This window comes from Aulonocara stuartgranti, assembly GCF_965226115.1.
Source record: "Aulonocara stuartgranti genome assembly, chromosome: 15".
Classification (NCBI taxonomy): Eukaryota; Metazoa; Chordata; class Actinopteri; order Cichliformes; family Cichlidae; genus Aulonocara; species Aulonocara stuartgranti.
In genome coordinates this window covers 5,095,098-5,105,166 of record NC_138951.1, presented here as the reverse complement: position 1 = coordinate 5,105,166, position 10,069 = coordinate 5,095,098, and the positions used below count along the sequence as shown (strand labels likewise).

General features: G+C 44.0%; 1 protein-coding gene across 3 annotated transcripts; it reads right to left on the bottom strand.

Annotated features, from left to right (window-relative positions):
* Positions 1-1,097: 1,097 nt before the first annotated feature.
* Positions 1,098-4,248, bottom strand: LOC309688937 (homeobox protein OTX2-like). 3 transcript variants are annotated; one of them, XM_082505035.1, is made up of 4 exons: positions 4,213-4,248; positions 2,731-2,828; positions 2,329-2,480; positions 1,098-1,923 (listed from the first exon to the last, which is right to left on the bottom strand). In XM_082505035.1, the coding sequence occupies exons 2-4, from the start codon at positions 2,825-2,827 to the stop codon at positions 1,297-1,299; spliced, it is 876 nt and encodes a 291-aa protein (XP_082361161.1). In that variant the 5' UTR covers position 2,828; positions 4,213-4,248; the 3' UTR covers positions 1,098-1,296. The 3 variants fall into 3 exon arrangements, with proteins under 3 accessions (XP_082361161.1, XP_082361160.1, XP_082361159.1); XM_082505034.1 differs by lacking the exon at positions 4,213-4,248 and adding an exon at positions 4,099-4,165; XM_082505033.1 differs by lacking the exon at positions 4,213-4,248 and having other exon boundaries at positions 2,731-3,132.
* Positions 4,249-10,069: the final 5,821 nt, after the last annotated feature.

Sequence of the window (10,069 nt, the reverse complement as noted above, 5' to 3'; positions counted from 1 at the left end):
CGGATGATCACACACACACCCTCCGAACCAAACTGATGTTTAACGGAACATTTTGCGCACAACCTGTCTTTAAGCTCGTGTTTGCCCCTGGACTCTTGAGCAAGCACAGCCGTGTCACATTTCTCCGTGTGAACGGGCCAGTGGCGCGCGTGAATGAAAATGTTGGGATTACCCGCTTTCACGAGACGGGATTAACATAGCTCTGTCATAATTCAAATTCCTCCTTGCCCGGGTAGTTGTGACAGACACGGTGAACTGTGTAGGCAGCTGTGATCAGCAGTAAGAAACCACAATTCAGATAATTAACCGCAAACGATGGCATTCATGTCTGAACTGAATAAACGGAGGCGATAGAATACTGTGTTTTTCCCCCGATGAAACACGTGATAAAAGAAGAAAGAAACACAAGAAATGGATCAGATGGATGCACAAGTGCAGCCGAGGTGGATCAGTTGAAGTTGTTTTTATTGGGATTTTAGTGTGTTCGTTTGTTGCCCCCCACCCCACCCCCCGCCCTTTACAGCTCGAGTGAAATTCCTCACTGCTTGCTTCATTCATCGTGCACTCCCTATTTTAACTAATATCTCCTTATAATAATTTATCAACAACACCCGAGACATTAAAAAAACTATCAAATTCACAGCTGGCTCGTGGCACACGGGTTTTGCGCAAAGCGCAATTGCATACAGGTTGTACAAAAAAAATAGACACAAGGGCAAAATAAACACATCAGGGATTTTATGCTCACACGCACATGGACTGATTGTCTCGTAACTTCCACATATTTTCTCATAAATTAAATAGTGCATCCAGGTTTATGTTCAGAGCTGCTCTCACTCACTCACAGCGCAAGCACACGTTCTCCTGCGCAGCGTTTTCATCAAAGGGGCTCTTCAGCGATCCAGCAAAATTAATAATAAAAACAAAACAAAAAAAAGACAAGAAGGGAGTCTTTAAGTAGCTAAGGAGAAAACATGACCATGTCCCTCAAACTCAACCAAGTTAGGATTCGGATCTTTCGATCTCTTGATCCTTTTCCTCACTTTTGGTTAACAAATTTGTTCCGTTCCCTTGATCAAAGTTAAGAAGTCAGTGTATTTTTAATAAGTTAGCCCAACACGCGAGACAGCCGCCCGCCAGTCCTCGTCTATGCTTTGCCCCGAGGTAGAAGTTAGGGCCTGTGGTCGTGGTGGTGTGTGAGGGGGGGAAACGCCACACTTGCCTCTCCAAACCTTGGGCTTTAATTTGCCTGTACAGTCTGCAGTTAACGACAGCTGTCCATTTATTTCGTACCCCTCACAACACTTGGAATTTCCACGCTGATTGGTCTTTGTAATCCAGACAGTCCGCGTTGAAATTGAGCTTCCACGAGGAGGCTGTTTGGTCCTTGTAGTCCAGGCAGTCTGCAGAGCCACTGAACCCGAGCCCCGCTGGTCCATACGCCGAGGAGGAGAGGGACGACGCCGGGCTCAGGTGGCTAGACACCCCGTTGCTGCTCATGGGGCTCATGGCAGAGCCTGCGGCGGAGAGCTGGTGGTGCATGGGCGAAAGGTAGGAGCTGCAGTCCATCCCCGTGAAGTAGGACGAGGAGCCCGTGTAACCCTGGTTGTAGCCCGTCGCCTGGGTGTAAGTCATGGGGTACGAGCGCTGCATGCAGGAGGAGGAGGAGGTAGACAGTGGGTCTGAGAGCGGGGAGATGGAAGCAGGGCTCCAGATGGACACGGGAGCAGCACTGCTGCTCACAGCCGGGACTGATGTGCTCGAAGGCGGCGTGAACTGGCCGCTGGCTCCGCTCTCTGAGCTGGCCTCTCGGACTGGCGAGCCTTTCTTTTTCACCGGCCTGCTGACAGCCTTGTTCTGCACGCCAGTCTGGGTTTGCTGGGCCTGCTGGCGATGTTTGGCCCGTCGGTTTTTAAACCACACCTGAGAGAGAATTACTGGGATTATTATAGGTATCATTTTCTTTTAAATGCAATAATGAAAAATAATGTTAAAATAAATAAAGAATTCACACATTAAAATATTGAACACGTAACCGCAGTGGGGTAAATACAAAAATTAGCTGTTTTTCTCATCATCTCACTTCCCTGTAGGAGTAGTATGGGCCATAATTAAATAGAAATGCGAGGAAAAAAATATAGCCTATTTTAGAATTACAAGTGAGCACATTCCCAATGGGAATAAATGAGGAAGTAACAATACAGTCTCAGAGGTGTTGTTGTCAACCTCTCCTGTGAATGGGGAGCCTCTCTCACCTCTCACTGACACAATTACCAAATATCGACCTCCTTCGGCAGGCTCGCGCTATCAGTTATGCTCACGACTTACTTGCACTCTGGATTCAGGCAGGTTGATCTTTAAGGCCACCTCCTCTCTCATGAAGATGTCCGGGTACCGAGTCTTGGCGAACAGATTCTCCAGCACGTCGAGCTGGGCCCGAGTGAAGGTCGTCCTCTCCCTTCTCTGTTTGCGGGGGGTTGCTGATAAGAAATGGGGAGAAAAACAGCGATTATTGGCACATCCTGACTTTTAGCACGATTTGAATCCAGCAACTTCTCACCTAGAAATGTTGCCTGTTCCGTATCCTCACCTGAGCATTAAATACAACTATCAGCGTTTTCAGCTGAGATAACTCAGCATTCCGTTAAATGTTTTAAACCTGCTGGACACCTTAAGAGACAGTTTTTTTTTTCTATCGTGAAGTGGTTGCGGGCTTACAGGGTATATTACCTTGGTATCCCACGGAAGGATGCAGCAGGTCCACTCCTGAGGTAGATAAGCTCAGTCCGTTCATCGTGTAGGGCGGTTGCTTCAAATAGGACATCATGCTGAGTGTCGGTCAAAGGAGCACCAATGGAAAGAAATAAGAAAAATATCTCAGAAGAGAGGGTTGTTTTTATTTTTTAAAAATCCGGTCGCGTCTCTGTTTACTGAGTCAAGTCGTCCAGGCGAATCTGAAGTGAGACATAACCATTTTTCGCCCTCTTTCTTTCTTTTTAAAGTGAGTTCTTGAAATCAGTCCGCTAATTTTTACGCGCTCCGTGCGCAGAGCTCCGGGTTTAAAGAAGTGGGCGTCCTCTTAAACTGGCAGTGCTCTTAAAGCCAAGTGGAGACCCCCAGCTGTCCGTACCAGACTGAAGATGCTCTGTCTGGCTGACAGGCGTTTACGCCATCAACCCCCCCCCATACACAGTGCCTCCCCTCTCCTCACACACACACACACTGCTACTATAGCCCCGCCCCACACACCTCCCTCCAACTCCCCACCCCTGAAACACACTCCGCTCCTCCTCTACTAGTACCCACCGAAAACAAAACATTGTCGTTAAAATGCGCGCACACACTGGGCCCCAACCGGGCTCACAATTAGCATAGACCCACAGGTTGGGCGAAGCTAAATAGACAGCTGATTGGGGGACATTTGCAGAGACAAAGCCCAGTGTTGACCGATAAGTAATGCTGATAACAAAAGCCTTCAGGGAACAAACAAAAGAAGCCAGCGCTGCAAACTGAGCAGCTCATTCAAACACAACCGAGCACCTTTACTTCTTTATACCGGCCCTTTGTTTGTTTCCATTAAAAACCTCCCTGAGCATTCAAATGTAACGACATTAAAATACGAAGAACAGATAATTTGAAACACGGAGACATTTACCCCAAAGTGAAGGTTGAAACTCCTCCTTGAAGTATGGACACGCACACACACACACCCTCTTTCCTTAATGAATTAGATTTGGAAAGGTGAGACTATCGAAACGTGTTGATTAGAGAGGAGGACTTAATCTAAACAAACAAAGAGATAGCCTTCTCTGTTGATGGTCAATCATTTTAGAGGAGGTCAATTTTACGAGCAAAACAACAACAACAACAACAACCCCCCCCCCCCCCCCAAAAAAAAAATAGCATTTTAATTTCAACCTCACGTGGAAGCTATTTTTTAAAAAAAATTTAGGCATTCAAAAACAAACTCTTAAATTGCACAAATAAATACAAACATAAAAATACATTAAATTAAAAATCGAATAAAGAAAAAAAAGAAAAAACATTTTGCATTATGTGACAGTTTTACTTCGAGGGTCCTGTTAAAGACATACTTACTCTTTGATCAGATGATAAGCACACCTTAATATTTTATTAATTGCTAATATATTGGGCTAACTTCCGCAGACATCTGCAGCCGGTCCGAGGCCTCTCGTTTCCACTTACACCTACCTGTAGAATAAGTTTTACAAGTTTTACAAGGACTCGGGGCGCTCCGAGCCGGACCCCTCGTTTTTATACAGCCAACATAACGGCCACTCCTGTGCTCAATCTGTCGCTTTATTTCAACCCCGTTCAATAATAAATACCCTGCCTGGATATTTAATTATTATTGGCTGGTATATTTTTTTCCTCCCCTTTTTCTTCCTTCTGTAAGAAATTAACGAGATAATCCGGACGGCACGCGCTGGCCTGATTACAGGACGCCAGCCACGACTCCGCATTCAGGCTTCCTTAATTTTCTGCGTCACGAAAATAAAACAAAGACTGGCATTGTATTTATCAGACCAGCTGACTGCCAGACACCCCCCCCCCCCCCCCCATTACCCCCAAGCCCCATCACAACCAGCCGCACAACTCACTTTCCCAAACTGACAAACGCTCATGTGGGCCTCTGTTATTATTATTATTATTATTATTATTATTATTGTTATTAAACAAAGTTTTTTAATGCACTGCTATCACATTTAAAAAAACAAATCAGGCAGGTTGTAATTAAAGCTGTATTATATTATTATTATTATTGTTGTTGTTGTTGTTGTTGTTGTTATTATTATAAATAATCTGAGGGGCTTTCCCCCTGAATAAGATACAAAAAACGAACTGATTTCGATGTGTTTAAGCTTAATTCTATCCAAGGCTTCTACTGAAACGTCCACAAGTTGCGGACTGCTCCACAGTCCCGCTATTCCTCGGCTCACTGCGTCTTTGCTTCAGGCGTGCAGCCCGGCAGAGGCAAGACAGGGAAAAAAGTTTCCCCCTGAGCACGCCTCCTCAATTATCTCCCTGTAGGCTAGCTTCATGGCAAGCAGCTCCCAGTGGCTTTCATTGTCAATTAAAAAATAATAATAATAATAATAATTTAAAAAAAATAGAGTCAATCTAAATTAACGGCGGAAGTTAAATGGGCCACTTACTTCAGTTGTTAGGCGCTCGGTTTTTGGTCATGGGCCTGTGAAGGATTTATGTGCCTGCGGTAAACCTTTGGATGTGGATAATACCGAGAGATGCTCGGTATTTATGCTGAAAGAACGTGTGTGAGAGGAGAGAGAGAGGAAGGAAGGAAGGAAGGAAGGAAGAGATGGAGGGGGCGAAGAATTTTAGCAGCCAATGGAAATGAGACAAAATATGATGGGCAGGGGGGTATCAAAAGATGCAGTTGGAGAAAAGTGGCCTATTGCTGGCTCCGAAGCATCGCTGATGCCCAGCAAAGGGAATTAAAAAATAATGTAATTACATATACGTTGATATATTTTGACACAGGTAAAATATGGCATGGTATTTATGGGCTAAGGTGTGTTGCCATCAGTGCTGTGACCATCAAATATTACAATAAACCAGCTGTGCTATTATGACATAATTATAGTAGATGGATTGACATGGAGGCTGAAGACAAAATATTAAAAAATAAGAAAAATAATAATAATAATAATAATAATAATAATAATAATAATAATAATAATAATAATTTCGGAGAGATCTGTTGTGGTTTGATTCTGTGTAACTCCATGAAGAACATATGAAGAAAAAATAAATGTAAATGTTGGTTGAAACTTTGCGCCCCCACTCCCTACAGTCAAATCCTGAGCAATGTGTGTGCTTAAAAAAATTCTGTGGTTGTAGGAAGGAGGTGCAGGTTGCATTTCGGGATTAGATTACCACTAAAGCTAATCCCTCTATGCTCTTTTCTTTTCGCTCATCTGTTGTGCTCGGGCTTAATCCTGGATCCCAGGTCGGTTTGGATTTTAAAAAAAATCATCAGTTTCCGACAAAACTTTGGCCTCCTCATCCCTAAATGAAGGCTTTGATTGATGCTCCCAAACAAACAGCAGGTTAGACAACTAATTAGGAGTCTATGTGCCAGATGAACAGACTGCGAGGCTGCTGGGTTGTTAGACAAGCCTGAAATCAATAAGGCCTGCACTCTGTGTGCTGCTACAGCAAATCTCAGCACCATTCGTGTCAATTCCTTGCATAAAGGCTTTAAAATCAATCAATAAATAAATAAATAAAACTGTGATTTTACCCTTATTTTTTCTTCTTCTTTTTTTTAAAAAGTGCCTACTTTGGTCATTTCTGGATCTTTCCAAATCTCTATAGGCCTATAGCCTTTACAGTTTCACTGCAGGCCGTGGAGTTTTCCCATTTTCTGCCTTCATGGATGCACGCTAAAACAAACAGCCTCACCGGGCTTAAATATCTGGTCTCCTTGTTGTCCCACAGCGATGTTCTTGGCTCACGCAGAGTCCTTTCATCTTCAGCTCTGATATATAATTCATCGGAAAATATCTAACAGCCCTGGGGAGCGTTTCAGCTAAACGGAGCCGTGGTTGTTAAAAGGTGAAGTCGCTTGTTAATGTCTGTGGCAATATGCCCTCCCCCTGTCTCCCGGCGAATCGACGCAGTCACGGTTTCTCCTGCTGTTAGGGAGACGAATTGAAGGCTAAGAATCGTGGGACTGCAACGCTGCTCTCTCTCAGAGTGTACTGGATAATGCTGGCATGAGGGAAGTATGTTGAGCTGCTGCCACTTCTCTTTTCCAGCACCCATTTGTTTGTTCCTTGTACATCAGGGTGACAGACTTTAAATATTAAACATTTGTTTAAAGATATCATAATCACAATCTAATGAAAGAGTTTGTTCTCTTAATTCATGGGGTATAAATGGGGGTAAATGTAACATTTACATGATGTAAACACAATATACCAAATTGTATCGCTTCATGGATTAATATTCTTAATCTTTATTTCCTCTGACTACCTCTCACTTCAGTGGTCTAGGCCTAAATCAAGGTCAAATCAATGACTTGGCCCACTCTGTCAATCCCATCTGTTACACGCTGATGGGGGGGAAACTATATTGGACATTATCGTGATTTTTTTTTTCTTTTGCCATCTGCACCTGACAATGATAACTTTATTGATAGACATTGTGGAAGAAGCCATACATGTATTGATGATTACAAGAAGACAAACCGAGCGTCCCTCGATATTTAACTATTGTACTAACAGAAGGCTCTGGGCAGCAGCTGAACAACGGAGACAAAAACCTTCTTATCCTGTGAGGGGGAGCTGTTTTCCAGCAACTCAAATGTGAAGTCACACTGGCAAAAAAAAGTGTATAGAGCTTTTTGTGTCTTATTGGTTGGGAGAGAAAAATGTTTGCTCCCCAACTGGTTGGTAAATAGTTGCTAGAGGTTGCTGGCTGTTGCCAGGTAAAATTGGCACCAAAGATGGTGCTACATCAAAAACCTCCTTATGATTGCTTTGCTGAGGTCACTCGTAGTTTGCATGGAAGATGCTGGGTTGTCTGCAAACATTGGCCAACTGCTAGCCGAGTGGTTGTACGACTTACAGGATGCAAACCAGAGACAAACTTTACTACTGCTCAGCTAGTAGTTAGCAAAAAATTTGCAGAGTGACTACAGCTAGGTACTAGTGACCAAAGGAATTGCAATTAGACATTTGCCCCCCCAGTAAGAGAATACACATAGCCACTGATCAGACCATAGGCCTTTGGGACTGTGTTTTAGGCAGCTGATTTCCCAGAAACTACCATCAACCTCTAACAAGCACTTGCCAGCTTGTCAGGGAGCACACATTTTTCCCTAGCAAACAGTGGTTGATAGATGGTAGAGAACCAGTCTCCAGGCCTGTGTGGCTGGGGACTTATTGCCATGCTCAGATTTACATGACAAAATCCAATTATTGCAACAACACATTAAATAAAATAGCAAATTTTAACACCTTTAAATGCTAGCGTGGTTCGGCTACATGTACTTTTCCGGTGAAATGACATTTTGGAGATTCTTCTTTGATAGTTTGGTGTCAGTGCTGTACTTCATATTGCACCTGCAGCACAGTATTACAATTTTCCCATTATAGTCCACTGCCTCATGGCTGTCATAGCTAATAGCACATCATATTCATGCCCTTCATTGAGATACATCCACCACTTGTGGTTTCCCCATGGGAGAGTTGAATGCCTAGTGCCTGCTGGTACCTCGTTAACCTCCCACGGCCTGTGGCTATAGTGTTAGCCAAACTGAGAGGCCTCATACCTGGGTATTGGTCAGCAGGGACTGGCCCCAGGAGCCCAGGACCCCCCACCAGTTGAGGGGAGGGAGGCAGGCGGGACAGAGGAGGGCCAAACAAAAACACAACCTGGCATCCCCACGGCAAACAGCCCACCTACTGACAGCCAGCATCTGGGGCACAGCACACAGCCTTCTCTATTCACATTCTGATGATGGCAAATAGTGAGCAGCAAACACACAATGCAGCCTAACACACAAATTCAAGCCTTTAGCAGAATGAAACTGGTGCTGGTAATTGGGTTTAGCTCCTGGCTATGGTTTTGGTTTGTTTTGCTTCTATAATTGGTAAACTGTTACATCATCTTTAGCTATGACACGTGAAGTTTTCCTGTAAGATTGTCCCAGAAATATACAGGTGAAGCTCTTTATGAGGTCAACTAAATGCTTTGAAAGCATGCATTCAAAAGATTAAAGTGCATGTGGAGAGCAAAGTTCGGAAACTGCTCGATAGAAAGAGACTGGGGAGAGAGAGTGGCAGAGAGAAATGAGGAGGAGGAGTGTAAAGTTAATCCAGTCTGAATTGATGGGCCCGGCTGCGGGAGTGACACTGAAAACAGTTTTTCTTTTCTTTCTTTTCTCTGCAAATTTGCTCTCCCCTCTCCCTCTTTCTTTGCTTCCTCCCGTGCCTCTCGCTATTTTTCTGCCTTCTTATCCTTTTTAATTAGAGGGGCTATTCTGCTGCACAGAGGACCTTAATCCCCAACTGACCAACAATGTAAAAAGCCAGCCTTTGAACAGCCGACCTGCACCCCTCTCTGTCCCCAAATTCCCCACCACCACCACCACTGCCGCCGTCACCACCAATCATTGCACTACCGCTGCCACTCCACTGCTGCCACTGTTGGGAAAAAAAGCAGCCTTCCCCCCTCACCACCATCTCCAGCTTTTCCAACATCTTGGACAAAGCTCTTGAGGAGCCACTGCAAAGAGAACTTGTCTGAAAGAGCATTTCAATATCCGCCAAGGTTTTCAAAGAGCGCTGGTTGGGACAAAAACCAAGGTCAAATGGCAGGTGACTTTCTTTGAATGAGTTATCAAAATAACCAAGCACAATTTGAAGTGCGCAGAAAAGAGCTCGAGGTTCCCAAGGAAGCTGTGTTTAGCTAGTTTACGGATACAATATGACAAAGCACATACACGCACGCTTACAAAACGCATTTTCCTCGCCATGTTGAGGTTTAATTGGAGAAAATATTTTGAAAATAAGCCGTTAGATGGCACAGAAGCTGGAAGTGGGTCCTGCAAATTCCCCCACTGGGTCTCATTTCCATATGTATATGGGTCTCTAGATGGAGTCCATTAACAAACCCCTGTTGTCTTGTTAGATGATTATGTGTGGCCATTATCAGCAAACTACTTAGTGAATGAGATAATAAATCAGAGGGTCACAAGGGGGAGAACTTAATAAAGGCCTCGGGTGAATTAATCATTGGCGATAACAACACTTTACCTGAACACGATTAATCATGTGTATCAACCTGGTGCCCTCCCACTCCCAAACCCCACCTCTTTATTAACTGAATGTAGTCCAAATATTTAAACCTTATAATGTCATTGTCACAGCAAAACACCAACTTAGCCTAAAAGTAATTGAAATAACTTCTCTGTAATTTTGCTCAAGCTGATTTTCTGTCAACTTATTGCCAACATAGCAGTCTGACAAATTGCCACTGGAGCACAATAACAGTCCTCCTGCTTTCAACCCTGCTCCGC

Coding starts and splice junctions, on each gene's coding strand:
- LOC309688937 (XM_082505035.1), bottom strand. CDS start 2,827: ATGATGTCCTATTTGAAGCAACCGCCCTACACGATGAACGGACTGAGC. Junction 2,481..2,730: donor TCCTTCCGTGGGATACCAAG/GTAATATACCCT, acceptor ATTTCTTATCAG/CAACCCCCCGCAAACAGAGA. Junction 1,924..2,328: donor TGCCTGAATCCAGAGTGCAA/GTAAGTCGTGAG, acceptor ATTCTCTCTCAG/GTGTGGTTTAAAAACCGACG.